The 17,572-nt window shown below is 55.9% G+C and overlaps 4 protein-coding genes across 4 annotated transcripts; 1 reads left to right on the top strand and 3 right to left on the bottom strand.

Moving 5' to 3' along the window:
* Positions 1–680: 680 nt before the first annotated feature.
* SPSK_02993 (phosphatidylethanolamine N-methyltransferase) lies at positions 681–3,923 on the bottom strand (the record flags this gene model as incomplete). Its single annotated transcript, XM_016729838.1, has 3 exons — positions 681–710; positions 781–3,563; positions 3,737–3,923. The coding sequence occupies 3 exons, from the start codon at positions 3,921–3,923 to the stop codon at positions 681–683; spliced, it is 3,000 nt and encodes a 999-aa protein (XP_016585021.1).
* Positions 3,924–6,052: 2,129 nt separating this feature from the next.
* SPSK_03311 (uncharacterized protein) lies at positions 6,053–7,591 on the top strand (the record flags this gene model as incomplete). The annotated part of the gene is made up of 1 exon (XM_016730149.1): positions 6,053–7,591. One exon carries the CDS (start codon positions 6,053–6,055, stop codon positions 7,589–7,591), a length of 1,539 nt encoding a protein of 512 aa, XP_016585020.1.
* A 279-nt stretch (positions 7,592–7,870) lies between these two features.
* SPSK_03545 (translation initiation factor 3 subunit G) lies at positions 7,871–8,791 on the bottom strand (the record flags this gene model as incomplete). The annotated part of the gene is made up of 1 exon (XM_016730383.1): positions 7,871–8,791. The coding sequence occupies one exon, from the start codon at positions 8,789–8,791 to the stop codon at positions 7,871–7,873; it is 921 nt and encodes a 306-aa protein (XP_016585019.1).
* A 911-nt stretch (positions 8,792–9,702) lies between these two features.
* Positions 9,703–13,086, bottom strand: SPSK_02985 (uncharacterized protein; the record flags this gene model as incomplete). Its single annotated transcript, XM_016729830.1, has 1 exon — positions 9,703–13,086. One exon carries the CDS (start codon positions 13,084–13,086, stop codon positions 9,703–9,705), a length of 3,384 nt encoding a protein of 1,127 aa, XP_016585018.1.
* Positions 13,087–17,572: the final 4,486 nt, after the last annotated feature.

Raw genomic sequence — 17,572 nt, 5'->3', positions numbered from 1 at the left:
CTGAAAAGAAAAGTCAGAAAGGTTGCTCGTGTTTGGCTGCAGCATCCCATGCTGTCATCGGCCAATAAAGTCACGTAGGAACGCCACACGACGTTGTGTCTCTGTTTGTTGGCTGCAGAGCCTGGCAAGCCGGAGACTGCGGCGAAACGGCTTCGACAACACAGGCCTCCAAACTACCAATGTATGACAGTCAACGTCAAGGAAGAGCGTCACTCTCAAAATATTGCAGAAGGAGACTAAATAGACATGTTGAAAAAGATAGACTTGGAGGCAGGCCAAGATCCAAAATATATCAATGCAAAGATAATCTGCTATTTGTAGGCGCCGTGTTGGAACGGAACCTACGCAACCCACAGCCACTCGGTCCAAGAAAAGACCCGGGAACTTCGCATCAAAAACAAGAAGGAAAATATCAAAAGAAAAGGGAACACAGAACACAAAACGTAATATCTATCCATCGTATGTATGTAATTTCTGTTCGCCATGGTATCGCTTTTTGGGGGTGTAAATGCAAAAATCATTCTAGAGGAACAAGAACAAAGGCTAACAGGATCGCCGTAGAGATGGCGGCAAAGCTGGAGAAGAGAGGAGAGCAAGTTGAAAGGCGGGGCGAGAGCATGGGGACGAAAGTATATGGGGGCGAGAAGGTGCAGTCAGGGCAAGACGCATAGTCACGCGCCTTACCGCGACGGTGACATGCTGTACGGTGCCTAGATTCAAATCAGTTGGCATGGGAAAGGTAAAAATGTAACAAACAGCGACAAGGGCGGGTCCACTTACAAGAACTTGTTTGGCGTTGTATATCCGGTACGCCAGTTTGCGCACCGTGCCGTCAGCGGGCACCACAGCCGGCGCAAACTCGATACCAAACATGTGGTGGATCGCGTACACCACACGTCGCGCATACTTGGAGTCCCGCTCCACGTGCCCACCAAACACGTCATCGGCGGTCGTCGGTGCAATGTCTGGGTCGCGGTCCAGGCAGTTCTGCACCACAGGGAGCAACGCCTCCTCGACGGCCTTGGCGTAGATACCGATCTTGCCGCCACCACCGCCGCCGCTGAGGCCCATGTCGACAGAGCCTTCTTCGTCGTCGTCGAACTTGGCGATTCGTACCTCGAACGGCTGTGAAATCGACATGACGTTGTGGCTGCCGTCGTGGTGATACCGGAACTCGAACACACCCGAGGTCCACCACAGTTGATCGCCCTCAAAGACCATCTCGCCCGTCACCAGGTCCGGGTCATCAGGCGACGCCTTGCCGCCCTTGACTGGCTCGTCCGACGACAGAATGCCCCGGTCAATAGCAGTGTCGAACACGCCCGGCGTCGTCGGCACCCAACGGCCAAGAGACGGCACCTCGGTCTTCTCCCGTGACCGGCCGTCCGCCACCTTATACAGGCCAACCCAGTCCTTCTTGCAATGATTGGCTGGTGCTGTCCAGCGCACGCGGATGGGAGCGCCATACTGCAGTACGATCGTCTTACCGTTGTTGTATGCGCGTGCATTAGTCTCACCCTCAGGAGACGGAGAAGTAGACGAAGAGGAAGAAATCGAAGAAGAGGCAGCGGCAGCATTGTGCGACTCTCGGCTGCCGCTCTGGACCATAGGCGATGGCAATTGCTCACCCTCGATTTCAAGACAGTAGTATTTGGGGTCGAAGCCAGCCACGCCAGGGACAATGCGAGTAATTGTAAGACGCGCAGGGTACTTGTTGAAGAGTGCTGACGTATCACGCACAATGGTCGACACACCGGCAGCCAGTTTGGGCCGCGCGGCGTCCACAAACTCCTCGACAAAGTGCCGCGTCTCGTCGAGAACGCGGTCCACGCTGTCCTGCCACTCCTTGACCGGCGGCGGCAGAGACTTGCGGATGAACTTGGTCAGACCAGCCTCGGAGCGCAGCTTGCGGCCGTAGATCTTCTGCATGTGCGGCTTCTCAACATACGCAAGGAAGCCAAGCGTCAGAATGTGGCCGATCAGCGCCAGGATAAAGATGGACCGGCTCCACGTTATCAGGGCAGCGCCCCACAGGCCGGCTGTGCCGATGATGCGCTCCGGGTTGTTCAGGTACCGGTAGATGGACTTGTACGTCAACTTGCCGGTGCTGTCAAAGAAGAAATCGCCGTAGAACCAGCCAAACTCGCCGAGCTCGTCGTAGATGCTGAACGCCGTCCACACCTGCAGAGCCACAAGGCTGCTGCCCAGCACGTGCTTTAGGATGGCCCAGCCGTAATTCCAGTTCTCGGGGGGCGAGTACATCTTCCAGCAGGCCATCATGAACGACATATGGCACATGGCCATGCTGATGTGGTACATGCCCTTCCACTGCTGCCAGGCCTCGCCGGCGCTCTCACCGTACTTGAGGAAATGGCGGGTGAACCACTTGGCACTTGACTGGCGGCGCAGGATGAGGCCAAGGCCGACGTTGTACCAAATGCGCCAACCGATGGCGTGGAACAGCGAAAGGCCCTGCCAGAGCGGTGTGTTCGGGGTCACGATCGTCAGGAAGGAGAGGTAGCCGCCAAGGAGAATGACAGAGTAGTCGATCGAGCGGAACAGGTCGAGGTTCGCCATGCCCCACAGATCGTGAACGACTGCGGGGACTGCCGCGGCGGCGCCGGCCGGCGTTGTCGAGTCAATGGGCTGCTGCTGGGCATCCTGGAGCTGTCTGAGCTGCTGCACCGCCTGGGCATGGGCACTATCTGTGCTGAGGCTAGAATCAGCACGCGCAGCACGCGGGGTGGGCGGGTTGTATGTCTTCTCAATGTGCGGGTTCTCGACAACGGCCAAGAAGATAAACTGAGCGAGGTGGGCAACGATGGAAATGAACAGCACGTCGTAGCTGGCAGCCATCATGGAAATGCCGTAGTAGCCGGCATAACCAATCGAGTACATGGGATGCGGGGCCATCTCAAAGACGCCGTCAAAGGTGAGCTCCTGGTCGACCAGGTAGAAGAAGTCGCCCCAGTACCAGGCGAAATCCTTGACGACACGGTGGGCATCGAGTTTTACCCAGAGGTTGAAACCAAACAGAGCAATGCCCACAGCCCAGCGGGCGACGGCCATAACAAAGCTCTCACTTTCGGGGCGGTGGCTCGACACAATAGCAAACAAGCAGTACGACACAAAATCACACATCAAGATGAGGTCCACAACGCGGCGGAAGACGAGCCAGGTATTATACTCGATGGGCGCCTTCTCAAAGACGTAGTCCTCCGGGATCTTGGCCTCGAGCTCCCACTTCAGAAGGCGGTAGAGCCATGGACGCGGGTTCTTGCCGGTTTCCGGATTCTCGAAGAGCTTCCACCGCTTTGCCCAGGCCACCAGCAGCCGGTATTTGGACTGCACGGTCAACAAGCTGCCAATGCCAATGTTGTACGAGGCGCGCCAGAACAAAAAGAGCGCAGCACAGACAGGACGCTTCAGGCCGGCAGGGAGCAGATACGCGGCGAGAATGTGGAGGGCAAGAATGGCGAGCACCACGACGTCGGACAAGTTCTTCGGCTGGCGAGGATCGAGCAGCTGCGACACCATGTCATGGGTTGTAGGGACGGTGAAGACTGCGCGGCAAAAAAAAAAAATACGACGGGTGCCATCGTTAGCGACAAGATTCTCTTTGGTTTTGTTTTCGATGTTCCACATGTACGATTGCTCTCCACATGGGGTAATCCCGGAAACGTGGGGTGTACACACAACACGACAGATGCAAGGGCTGAAAGCACGAGCTACATACCTGTGCCGTCAGGCGTCCGGCCGTACGTCTTCTTGGGCTTCAACACGTCCTCGCCAGACGGCTCCGAGCCAACGCTGCTCACGTCGCCCTTGGCGGAGACGGATGCCGCCACAGGACCGTCGGCAGGGGCATGACGTTGGCGGAGCTGGCCGGGCTGCTCCAGAGCTGCGTCTGGGGCAGAGCTCATGGTCGGGTGTGGTTCGGGATTGAGCTGCAAGCGGGAGGTTGAGGATGCGGCAACGGGGAGAATTGGCGAAGCAATTGAGGAGATGAAGAAGAGAACGAAGAGAGGTGAGAAAGGGCGCGGTGAGGTACGCAAAAATAGAGGGAAGCGAAAGTAGATAAGAGGCAGGAAACACCGGGTCCCTGTGTTTTAGTAGTGAGGAAGGAAGGGATTGAGCTTTAGTGGGGTCCTGTCAGAAGGGGGCGGAAGGCAGGAGAAGCCCAGTGCCTCACCGTCGAACCAAGAAAACAGGAAGCACGACGTAGTAACGGAGATGTCGATCGCAAAAGAAAGAGCAATGGAGGGGTATTGCTGCAAAGTACGGCAGATGCAGAACGTGCCCTTGATACACACGCAGAGAGGCGGTTTGCGATCAGATGACGAACAGTCGCGGTTGCCGTTATTGACCGTTGCAACGCACTTCACCCATAGCTCTTGCCGTTTGACGACGTATGATTTTAGACTTGGAACCGCCTGTTGGTTTTTTGTTGAGGTTGACTTGGCAAGGACGGGAAGGAGGCCACGCGCGCGTGGGTACTGTCACATGCCCAAAACTATGCATTTTCGCAGCCCACTCAACACACAGCTGGAACAGCGACAAAACAATCCACAAAAACAGCAAAGTCGAACAGGGCAAAACATGAGAAAAGAGCAAAAAATGGCCAAAAAATTCTGTGCGCAATTTCGCGTCCCCAACGAGCCTAAGCCGTATGCAGGACGAAGCTTCTCGGCTTTGGGGTGCAGCTTGATGCAAAGGTGTGGATAGCGGGGCGTTGTGGCACCTTCCTCCAGACGTGGCAGTGGGGGCTAACGTGCTGATCGTAGCGCCGTTGCTGGTGCCGTTCAGGGCAAGCGCAACGACTAGCGAGCCTTGCCAGGCAGGCAGGAGCGTATGGATGGGGGGTTGACGAAAACAAGGAGCAGGAGGCTTTTGCATAAATACGTGACAAAATGCATCACAGCCTTGTGCCAACATTCGCGTCTGGTATGAGGGAAGACACAACGCCATGGCCCTCTAGTCGGAAAATTATGGTCGGCAGTTCGGGAAAACGAACCTTGCAGCATTCAAGACTCGAAACGGACACGCTTCGCAATACGCCCAGACAGCCTACCACCACAACAACCACCACCACCACCACCACCATTGCGCACCGCCGTCCCGTCTCTGCCTTATTGCATGCTGTTTCCGCTGCTGGCCAACCTTGTTGTGTTCCGTTTTGTCTGTTCTTCCGCGGACGTCCTGCATTTTGCCAGCAGGTTTGCCTAGCGGCCGCGAGGCACGACACCAATGAAAAATTCCCCGGTCCAATTTCGCGTGCAAAGCTGCTTAATGAGCCCGTCACCAGCACCGGCTTCGTTTTGGAGTCCTATACTTGGATCCTACTTCTTGACCGGTGCATTTCCTGCCGTCGGGTGGCGGCCAGATGGATCGAGTGAGACTTCAGCTGTGCACTCTCAGGATGAAAGTGCCCTGAGCCTGTATCTCATATCCAACCGATGATGGGACACTACAGTGGAGCCTGTTGTCACTTTCTTGGAGAGAGGCTTAGGCAGAGGCACAGCATTGAATCAGGCAGAGTCTAGATGCGCGACATTGCACACATTGCTCAGTGCGCCCCCGGTTCCTACGCGTTGTGCCTGGTATTTATTTACGCCCTTTGTTATAGTTTTACAGCCCGCACCTCCATCTCGTTGCGTTTGCTGTTCCACGGTTTATATTTATTTTCCTGCATTTTCTGGGTAAGCGAAGCAACTAGCGGTCTTTTATGTTTTATGGCGCCTGGCTTAAAATATATTGATCCATTCTGCTTGGCTCACAACCCGTCAACCAAGAGTTTGGTAAGCACTGGTCGGTGGTCCGGTGTGTCTAGGGACACCGATGGAGGTGTGGGAACGGTGGCACGGGTGACGAAATGGAGGCCGTGTGCGTGTGTGTTTGTGTGTGTGTGTGTGTTGTGAATGGGACCTTTGTTAAAAAGGAGGCTCTCACAGTCGATTCTCTCTTCAAAGTTGAAAGAAGAAGAAAAGTGCAAAAGGTCTCAAGCTCTGCTCAAAATCGCCTCCCAAGAGTATATCGGAGAAACAATCACAACATGGTCCGCGAAGCGAAGCCCCCGGTCGTGCCTCCACGCCCAAACAGGCTGCGGCCACGGCCTCACTCTCCTGCACCACCGACGTCGTCTTCTCCTTTACCGCTGGCAGTGGTGGCCGGCGCGCCTCCTCCTCCATCTCGGCCGCCAGTCCCTCCACCATCAATCTATTCACAACCGAAATCTGCTGTGACATCGTCCAATCTTGGGGTTGTGGAACAGACAAAACCGACTGGAAAAGGGTCGAAAGACAATGGGCCCATCAAGGGTGTGGCCACCGAAAAGAAATCGAGCAAGATGCTGCCCGCCGGAACGCAGCCGGTAGTGTCGTTTGGCTCCGATGCAAATGGTGGGAGCAGGACTCCCTCGCTGGGATCGGCCGTCTACGTCGTCGAGAAAAGAGACACGGAGAGCTCCGCGGAGAAGCAAAATGTCAAAGGCAATCTGGCCAAAGAACCGAGAGCTAGGGAACAGACACCCAACCCAGAACAGGTGTCAACTCGAAAGCAGGTCCCAACGCCAGGAAGCTCCTCGGGATCGACAGGAAAGCAGAGAGATGCAAGAATAAAGATCACGGACGGAACCAAGAAGAACGACTCCCAAAAAGAGGTCTCTTTGCAGAAGCCAAAGGAGCGGCTCGCGCAGTCGACTGAGCTTACAAGATCGACACGGTCACAGTCATCCAAAGCCCGAGGAAGTTCCGTTGGAGACGTCCAGTCCCTTATTCGAAGCAATCACAGCAGCATCAGTGTTGCCAGCACGATCCAGCATCTTCAGCAGCGCCAGAATGTCTATCGACGCTCCGCCGAGGCGCGCGCCTTGTATGCCGAGGCCAAAGACCATTACGGCAAAGCCAAGAATCATCTGCAAGAAGCTCTGAGGCTCTCCGTCGATGTCCTCCGTCTGACACCGCATATTCTCGTCGAGAATGTTGCCGCGAAGGAGATTGGATCCAACCGAACGACCAGTACGAGCACCAGTGCGCCTTCCGCCAGTCTTGTGAGCAGAAATAAAAGCGCACGGCCTGTTCCAGAGTATCCTGGCCTTGGTATCCAGTACCGGTCGCTGTTTACGCCCCTTCTGGCGAGCGTGAGCAACAACGACAGAGATCGGAAGCAAGCATTGGCAAAAAAACGAGCAGATGATGCCTTGGCCCAAGATCGTGCGGGCTCGAACAGACAGACAGGTGCCAAGGCGTCCGGGGCTAGTTCGTCGCGTAGTGGCCGGTCCAGTGGAACAGCGCGGACTGTCCCAGACCGGGTTCCCGCAACGACATCTGCTCCGGAGTCGTCGCCGGCTTCCATCTCTGCGTCGGTTACAAGTAGAGGCACAGGCCAGAGCAACAGGCAGAGGACGAAACGACGGGCTTCCACTATGGTGCCTTCGGGTCCTGCCTCCGTCTCGACGCGAACTGCGGCCCGGATGCGTGATAATTACGAGTACCGGTCTCGACCGCGGACCAGAAGCGCAGCCAGCCGCAGGCTACGCAAAAGGAAGGAAGAAGAAGTCGACCACGGCATCCTGTGGTTCTTTTCGTATTAGGAGACACCATGGGCAGGCTAGCAGTCTCTTACAAATAGTACACAGTCGATAGAACAAGGAGAATCTCTTTCATAGCCTGTCAAATTTCGTGAATTACAAGATCAAAAAGAACAGATTAAGCAAACAAACAAACAAATGGCATTGTTAGGAATGCGTAGAAACCCTTCTTGTTTCCGTTCCCTTCCCCGATCCTTCTTTTGCCTTTATTTTACTTCCTCTCTCCATGGACTCCGCATCAAAGGGGAAAACGAAGAGCGTCTTCCCATCTCCACGCTCCCCTTAGGTTGCCTTCTTGGCAAACTCCACGCGTATAATGAGGTGCTTGAAACCAAAGCCGTCCATCTTCTCGCACGCCTTGACCGCATCCGTCCGATCGGCAAAGCTGACAAACGCAAAGCCCTTGGCCAGACCTGTGTCGCGGTCCTTGGCCAGGAACACGCGCGTTACCCGGCCGAACCGCTCGAACATATCGCGCAGCTCCTGCTCCTCGGCCAGCTCCGACACATTCGTCACGCGCAGCGTGGCAAAGTCGTCGCGCTCGCCGTACTTGCCACCGGCACCCGCCATGCTGCTGCCCGCCCCCGCGGCCGCCGCACCGCCCCGCAGCGCGGGGGGCACGTACGAGCCCTTCTTGCCGTCGCCGCCGGCCGCGCCCGCACGCGAGGCGGCGCCCTCGTCGTCGTCGGCGCCCGTGTCGGCAGGGCCGGTTGTCTCGCCGATGGGCGCCATGGTGTCCTTGTAGGGACAGCGGGCGGTGAAATGCTCGCCGTTGCAAATACGGCACTTGACCTTCTTGTCCTTGAGCTTGTCCTTGAGGGCGTTGGCGTTGGGGTCCTTGGCCTCGTCCTTGGCGTCCTTGCGCCAGTTGGAGCTGGGGCGGAAGATGATGTTCTCGGCGATGGAGGTGGTGTCGGTGGCCGGGCCGGCAGGGTCCTTGGCCGACAGGCCGAACTTGGAGAGCGTCATGCGGTTGGCGACGCGGGGGTTGACGACCTCGCGGTGGGTGATGAAGCGGATGCGGCGCGTGGTCTTGACCTTTTGGCCCTGCTCGTTGAAGCGGTAGCTGATGGTGGTCTTGGTGCCATCCTTGTTGCTGATAGTCTGCGGCGGCGGCAGCTCGGTGCTGACGGCGGTCTCGTCAATGTCCTCGTCGTCGGCCCAGTCGTGCTTGGCACGGTTCGGCAGCGCGGCTGTCGACATGGTTGCGGTGTGTGCGTGCGTGTGTGTGTGTGTGTGGTGTGCCTTTGTTCTGTGCCTATTCTTCAATACAGGTGTGTTTCGATAACAGGCGTCCGGATCGCGATCGCAGTCGTGGGCGGGTGGGTTGTGATAGTAGGTCGTGATCGTGAGGATTGTGGTTGTGATTTGCGTGGGGCCTTTTTTTCCAGAAAGTGTGTGATTTTGTCTTGCCTTTTGCGTCGAATTTTTTGGCCACTGCCAGGCAGTGTGGGGCAAAGTTTTCAGGTCGTGCGGTACCGCAACAGCAAAATTTGGCGCACTGGTACCTGAATCTTATGGCCCATATTCTGTGTGGTTCTCTGTTGACGGTTCCCTATTTAAAGTGGGGCAAAATTGCACACACTGCTACGGGTGAGATCCTCGTATACCGTCCCTATTATCGCTGATTCGCCCGCCGCAACACCACAATGCGTACGGTAACGCTGTCGTGACGTCGGCATTGTCATTATCATTCACAATGTGGCAATGGTGCTGTTTACATTCAACATGTAGATTGTTCGTTGGCCGCATGATTCGTCCACAAAGGCAAAATAGTGCCGTTCGCTCCCAGCCTTATAATACAGTCGTCTGCTGACTGGAAAGAAAAATAATAATACAGCGCAGCAAAAGCGATACACCCAGTAATAGACTCCGTGCAACCCAAAGTCTTTCGGTTTATGTGCACCGCGCCTCTTGATGACAAAGGAAATATAAAAGACTGGAAGGTGACCAGTTGACTGGAAGGGGGGAAGATAGAAAAGAGGAAGGAAATAGGAAATAGAAGGGGTAAAAGGGAGAGAAAAGAAAGACAAAACATGAGAGAAAAAGTGAATGACAGAGCCATGTGGCCGACGAGTGTGCGGGTGTGTTGTACTCTGGCGCGAGCACACTGATCAGACCGGCAGAATTCGCCGCCGAGGGTCCGGTTCGGGCGCCTTTACAGGTAGGGGCGGGAGCGCGCAAGATGGTGGCGGCGCGGGCGGTGGTCCGTCGGCCAGCTGCGGCGGGCTGCGGCGGTGCAGTGCGCCGTTGGACGATGTGGAGCGGGCACGTGCGTGCATGACCGGTGGCGCGAGCGACCCGTTCGATGCATCAGTTACCGCCAGCGTCGCCAGAGGCTCGGGCTTGATCGACGTGCGGCCGCGGCCCGTGTCGACACTGCCGCCAGCCCGCGACATCGCAGTGGCATGATAGAGCGACAGCGGCCGCGACGTTTGACGACCATCGGCGATGCGTCCTCCGACACCAGCACTCGGCTGAACAAACATGCTCGCCCGTTTGTTGTCAGGAGGCAGCGGGAAAGAAAAGTCACTGCTGCCACGGTTGCCGTTGCTGCCATGCGAGGACCTTGGACGTGCAGGCGAGCGGCTTTGCAGGCGAGTCAGAGAGCTTGTCCGCGACTGCGACTGTCCACGCGACTGCGGCCGCGACGGGGGTTGGGGCAGGGGCTGTGACGGAGGCGGTGCCAGTGGCGGTACCAGTGGTGCAGCCAATGGTGCAGTCAATGGTGCAGCCAGCGGCGGTGGCGGTGCCGTCCAGTTGTCTCTCGGATCGTCCTCTGGCAGCTTTGGCGACAGTGCATTGTACTTGGACAAGGGCAGAATCATCGAGGCGCGCTTGGGCACGACGACGGTCCGTGGCTCAATACGCTCCGACGCCGAGTCAGAGACCGAGCGCAGCGCGAGCATGCTGAAGTGTCTACGGGGGCTGTTGCGGACAGGGACCTCCGATGCCGTGGCATAGCTATTATCGCTGCCGCTGCTGCCTGGCTTGTTGCTGTTTCGCGAAAGCGACGAGAACGATCCACTGCGTCGCCGAGACACCGGCCGGGTTGGTGAGGAGGGCTGCTTTGCAACCACGGGCTCTGGGCTCTTCCAGGCATCGAAGAGGGCAGGCGTGTCGGGCACATCGGACCCGTAACCAGGGCTGCTTGGGTTGTTGTCGTCCAGTGCCGCATTGGAAACAACAACCTCCCCAGGTAGCGGCGGCGATGTTGTACTCGGCGATGCGTGATCCGCGACAATGGACAGCGGTCGTGAGAAGGCCAGGGACGGCGGGGGCAGCCGCCGTCGACTGTTCCTGGTACTTGGCGGGCCGAATGCGGATTGCTGTAGTCGCGGCGGGGCCTCGCGAGGGGGGAGCGGGAAGGCAGAAAATGCCGCAGCCAGCGTAGAGTCAGGCACAGGATGTGCAAGCAGGTCCTGTGTCGGGGGCATGCCGGGTGCTGCGGAAGTTTTCATAACGGCCGAGTAGCGCTTCGATGCCGAATGCGGCACGCTGAAGTTGGGGATGGTTGCCGCAGCGTCAAAGAGACTAAAGTTCGTCTCACGCCGCAGTGGAACTGGTGGAGGAAGAGGTTTTGACATGGAGAACGTCGAAGTCGGCAAACGGGGTAGGGCCTCTGTCGGCGGTGGCTGCGGCGGCGGCAGCTGCGTCGGCAGCATATGAATGTCCGCCACGCGTTGGCTCGAGGTCATGACCTGCATTGATTGCCTACGTTCGAGGATGGCTGCAGCGTTGGTCCGTAACCGAACCGCTGGCCGAGCGTCTGGGCTTTCGGGAGCCGGTTGTGGTTGTGTTGGTGGAGGTGGTGGGGGCGATGGTGTGGATGTGGATGTGGCCGTCGTGCCTTGTTGTTCGTCAGTCTGGGCGTTGTGGTTGCTGGTGAAGCTGTTCCGGACAGGCGAGCATGGCGGCGACGAGCTGTCGGATGTCACAATCGTACGCTGGCCAGACGATATGTACGAAAACCGGTTGCCAGCGCTGTCCCGCAAACTCTCGAGCTGGCGTCCATCCTGTGAGTAGATGCTGTTGGTCGTCGACATGTCGTCGCTCAGAGGGTCGCGGTCGGGGAGTGACATAGTAGCCGCGGGCGAAGGCGCCTCGAGGTGTTGATGTTGGTTTCCCTCTCTTGGCGTGCGGCGGGGGATGTGTGCCACGTCACTTGGGCTGAGGATCCGGGAAAAGCGCTCCGGGTCACGCACAACCAGCGTCCGGTGGTTGACCTGGAATCGAGGGTCGACGACGCCGTTCTCGGCCTTGGGCTTGCCCGTCTCGGAAAGATGCTTCTTGCCGCCCAGCTGTTCGATCTCGCGGCGCAGGATGCTAATCCAGCTCTCCATTTCCTCGGCACTCTCAAATACCATGAGGAAGGTAGTGGCTTGCCGACGCTCGGCGGCGCGGAAGGGCAAGCGGGAAAATAGAGAGCGGGAGTCGTTTGTCTGTGACCCGTCGACGTCCATGGACGAGCTAACACGCAGGACCCAGTGGCGTCCCGGGATCAGGTCGCTTGCAAACGCGGCCGAGTCGCGGCTGATGGGCAGGATCTTCTCCGGTAGGCGATCAAAGGAGCCCTCGGCAGAGTATTGCAAAAGGTAGCCCGAGGTGACGAGGACGTAGATCTTAGTCACCCAGTCGAGCTTCATGGAAGAGCCTGAGGTGTTGCGGCGGTGTCGTCTCTTTGCTTTCTCCGCGAGCTTCTCAACCCCATCTTCCAGTGAGTCAGCCTCACGAGCGGCCGCGTCGACACCACCGACGCTCCCCTGCAGGCGCATGAGGACCTCGATAGATGTAGTACATATTGGCAACTGGGCGTGCTTGATGGCCTGGGGGTATGCTTGGAACAGTGGCGGCGGGTCCCAGGTAGCGAGTGAGCCCCGAACGGCGCGTGACGAGGATATTGGCGTCCGGCTGCGCAACGGGACAGCGGGCTTCTTGGCCTTGGTGGTGCTCGGTGTTCCTATTAATGGCACTGCCGACTCGGTAGGCTGTGTGGCGGTCACAGGAGCCTGCTGACCGTGGAGAGTCGGCGTCGGGGTAGAGCGGTCAGGCGTGGGCGCGACCGGAAGATCCGTCTTCGGTTCGGGCTCCTGTGGCACAACGGACAGCGACGACGATGCAGCATGCGGATTCTTTGGCAGTGCCGATTCGGACCTTGGGGTATGAAAATAAGGCCAGCTGCTAAAGTCGACGATGGAGGCACGCACGTCCTGGCCGGAGGCCTTGTGTCTTGAAAACAGACCGCGCAGACCCAAGCGCGACTCTCTGTGGGCGAGCTTTTCAGGGTTGGTGGCGCGCAGTCCACCTTCGCGCGGCCCGCTGCGAAGGGGTACTCGGGGCTCGTCGGCACCGGCTGCTTCGTGGAGGACGACTGGTGGTCGCATGCGGCGTGTGTGGCTGGACTGTTTTTGCAAGGCCTCGAGCGTCGTGACCGTAGAAGCATTTGATGATGCCTCGTCTGCGGTCGCGGTCATATTGTTCGGCACCGCCTCAGACATGGCGCGAATGAGGAGGCTACTGTATCGGCGTCGTGGTCTCCAGGACTCGAGGTGGAGGCGTTGCCCTCGATTCTACCACGGTGTGGCCCTTCTTCACCGTTGTTGTCTTGAAAGGCTCCGTTGTTTCCGGGAGTCGTGGAGCGGGTGTGAGTCGCCGCGTCGGTTCGCCGCACGTCGTTTACTTACGTGTCGTCGATCCAGAGCCGTGTAAGCCAGGTTCCAGGTTCCAAGTTCCAGGTTCCTAGGTTTTGTAATCATACAAGGACCACGCGCCGAATATGTCGTACAAGTACAATATAAACAGACAAACAAACAATTTCAAAAATCAAACTCAAAAAATCAAACGACCGTAGGAGTGAAAGATCCGGAAGAAAATAAAGTGGCAGAATGACAGGGCGAAAAGAACAGCCAAGACTAGGAAGTATCTCCACGGTAAAGCAGTATTTTCCCAGGAACTTCCCCAGTATGGGGCTTGCAAGCGCGTGGAAAGATCCCGTCCCCGTTGAATCGGATGTGTCTTCCACACAGCCCACAGTCGCCAAAAAAAAAAACACAGGTGACAGGGGATCGCCCCTTGTCCTTCCCGTTCCTCTCTTCGCCTCACCCTCGATTTGTCCTCTCTTTGTTTCTTTCTTTTCGACCCCCTGTGTTTCTTTTTTAGTCGACCGGCCGGCAGTGTGGGCTAGGCTCGCCGGTTTCTGATCTCCTCCACTGTCAAGGCTTCTTTTTATTGTTTTGGCGATGTTTGGCGACTTGGACCTCCAAGACGCGGTCTTTACTGGCATTTCGCTCCCCTTTGTCCTTCCTGTTCTCTGTCTTTTTCGCTCCCTGCGCCCGGCCTGTGCTTTTGCGTTTTTACGCTTTTTTATGTTTTTGGCGCGCTAGGAAGTGGGCTGGTGTGGATTAGGCCAGGGGTCAAGCGTGGACAGGATGCCGTAGCGCTCCCACCGCGGTTGAAGGTTCACGAGCGGCCTGTTGCTAGCGTGTATAAGCTGGGTAGTGTTGCTGACAACCCAAAGGTCCTTGACTTCCCAATGTCCAGTGGTGGGGAAGATGTATCCGTGCCTCGAGCAGGAACCTGGACAGGGGAAGAAGGAAAAAGAGAAGGTGGTGTGCAGGGGAGTCTCACAAGTCTTGCAACGTCTGGCCAGAGGGCAAAACAGCCAGGCAGTTTGACCATGGACTTGGCCCACGACGCTAGGACGCTTGTAACGGTGGCGATGGCGGAAATGAGGAAGCAGGGGTACGCGATGGAGATGCAGGTACGACGGGCTCGTCAGTTTTCTGGTCTATCTGTTGTTGTTCAGGTGTGTGAGCCAACTGAAGGCGGGTGCTGTTGGTAGTGTGCCTTGGCTAGGTGCCGTGGTTGGCATGTTTAGCTTGTGCTGTTGGTTCTGATACGAAATGATGGTGAGGTTATCGTGGGATAGTGTCGTGGGCGATGAAGGGGAATTTGCATGTGCCAAATGGCGAGGAGCTCCGAAACGTACGTCGAAGGAAGGCGCGGCTGGAACAGGACAGACGAAACGGGGAACATCACCAGACGGAAGGACCGTCGGCGCCAAAGGCAATGATGTCAGTATTGTTTCCTATGCCTCCAGTATGTTAGGTCGTTGTCGCGTCACGGTGCGAGGCTGGCGCGATAGAGGGCACCAGTCTCCGTACCGTAAAGTGGCCTAGCCGTCGTTCGAGGGAAAAGGCTCTGGGAGGCAGGAGCGCACGGCAGAGAAAGAGCGTCACGACGCACAGAAAGCAGACAAGGCAAGCACGAGGAGGCACATATATACAAGATACAAGGATAAACAGGACAAAGGCAGGTATGACAAGACAGCTCTTTCCCTTGACGACAAAGACTGGCTGGTAGTTACGGGAAAGTGCATCCAGGTATGCCAAAGCCTTTTCTTGGACGAAGGAAGGAGCAAGAGACACAAACGGGCAAATGTTAAAAAGGGAAAAGCGTGTCCCATAAGGCTCAAAATAGAGGCGAAAGGCGCTACAGGAGCAATGCGCATCGCAAGCGAGGTGCAGGTGCAGCATCGCCCTGTTTTTCATTCCGTCTGGCTTGCATATGACGCTCCGCGGCCACAAGCGAAGCACGCGCAGGAAAGCAAACAACTTCAGGGAGAAGCGGTAAGGCGAGCAGGCGTGCTTGCTCGTCCTGCTAAGCAACCCGAGCCATGCAGCGTGCGCGGCAGCAAATTGTCCGTTGTGAGGAGATCACCAAATCAAAACAAAGAACGAGACGTTGAATGTCAACAAAAGTCTACAGCAACAACAGCAGCAAATACTATCGATTGCTGCAGGGCAGCGTCGCATGCATATGAGCCGTAGGAATGCCCCAGACCAGAAAGCACGGCAGCTGGTGCATTTCGTGAATGGCCTGGATGATATGACGGATAGCTGGATCTCCTGATGGGTTGAATTGCCCGGCTCTGCTGCGGTACCAATGCGAAAATATATTGAAATGCAAGACATGAAAATACTCGACATCCCAGGTTCGTTGCCTTGATAAGGAATGCCGGGCACGCGAGACAACACGAGAAGGCCCACCAACAAAGGGTCTGGATGGGGTTATCACCGAACGACAGGTGAGACATGCATTGACATGTGGAGGACAATTGCTAATGGCAGCCGCAGACGCTGGTGGCGATGGTCTCACCAGTGGGCGAGAACGAATCGGACTGCACAATAACTGTTCGATGTTAACATCATATCAGTGAGACAGGACAGAGCGACGAATTGGCAGTCTCGACGGCATTGTCAAACCAGGCCCTGGTTGGCTGTCAACGGCCGTTGTGGACGACGAGCATTTGCACAGAGACTCTGAGAGTGTAATACGGCATACGAGATATAGTACACAGCGTCAACGCCAATCTTACCGTACGACACACAAGCGTTTGCATCTTCCCACAGGTTTTATGGCAATGCCATTTGAGCCGACTTGCAAACGAACCATTGCCCACTGCCAGACGCGAGATGCCGTATAGCTCAGTGCACGTCGCGTCTGGTGACGACATAAGGACAACGGCCCTTTCGGACTGGCCATATGTGTGGATATAGATTGCCTTGTATATGCGCCGGTAAGCCAATTTCACATTCCCAAAGCATGTAGCGATAGCATACCGTCAATATAGCCTACAGGATCAACTACTGCGCCGTTGCTCCAGGATAGACAAAAAAACAATAATATAACGTCGTATAGCAAAGGACTTCGGAATCACATCACAATTTCAAAGAGCAAGCATCGTATCGCGGACCTCAACAAACAGCAGACGAACAACCCAGTGCATATTTCGACAACATAATGTCTCGGGAGTCTCGCTGATGAAAAAGAAAGTAAATAGAGAGGCGCGAAGCGACCCAGTTAATCGTTACCAATGTCAGTAACGTCGTAATACCCCGTTTAACTCGATATTTTGAAGACTGCCACGCCCACCGGCCCCGCCCTGTCCACTCAATGACCCTCCCATCATCGCCTCGTTGGTCCGATTTCATGTCCATCACTAACGACCTTTGACAGCTGCTATCCGGGTGTAAAAATCTGTGCCAGCGTCAATTCTCCATAGTTTTTTAAAAGTTTTCAGTCTGGTCATCCCAAACTATATCACCTCCCGTCAGCTGTTTGCTCTTTTGTCAACATGAATCCATTCCTCGAGGTTTTGCTACGTTTTCCTTGTTTCCCTGTAGGGGCTTTAATCCTTGTCCTCGTCTTCCCCGTTCTTCTCTGGTTCTTGCACGGCACCATGTATTACCACTCACGCCCCATCGCCGAGCAAGGTCCCACAAATAGTATGTTCCACTGATGTGCACCTTTGTATCCCAAAACGTACAGATTGTGAAACAGCAAAGACACAATTTTGAAAGGCAGGAAACAGGAGGCAGGAGGTAGGCGTCAAGGCAAAGTTGATGAGAAAGGAATAGGAGAAGGAAGAACTCACAAGATCCAGCGCACATTTTGCTGAAGGATGTTAATTTCGTTCCTCTTGCAGGATTGCTGCTGACTGCAGCCCCAAGGTCCCAAAAGCGGGATTTATCTCGTATATTTCGTGATACGTTCGTCTGAAGACATGGAAGAATGCCTTGCTCAATACGACGTACGAAGAATGACATCAAAAGCGTAGAAGAATGCCGGATATACAACGCCGACATATATTGTGCTCTGTATTTCGTACAGCGTGCTCTGTACATCGTACGTCGTACATCATGGGCAATGGTAAACTTTGTCGCAGGATGACACGAAAATGTTACTCCCCTTGCCAAGGCATGTTGGCAGTCGTGTCCCAACCTGTCTACTGTTACTTGGTAAATTGAATGTCACGTATTACATCCGCCTGTCGCATCCAACAGCGTCGAAAAGTTCCTTTTTCTGTGCCCATTTTAATTACCCTTGCTGACCTTTTCCCTCCAACTGGTCATTCAGACCTACAGCCCACTGCCAAAAAGGAAACATCGTTATTTTTGTTATTTCGCTATTTCGTTTTGTCAA

This window comes from Sporothrix schenckii (assembly GCF_000961545.1).
Source record: "Sporothrix schenckii 1099-18 chromosome Unknown Cont47, whole genome shotgun sequence".
Taxonomy (NCBI): Eukaryota; Fungi; Ascomycota; class Sordariomycetes; order Ophiostomatales; family Ophiostomataceae; genus Sporothrix; species Sporothrix schenckii.
This window is presented reverse-complemented; position numbering and strand designations above follow the sequence as displayed.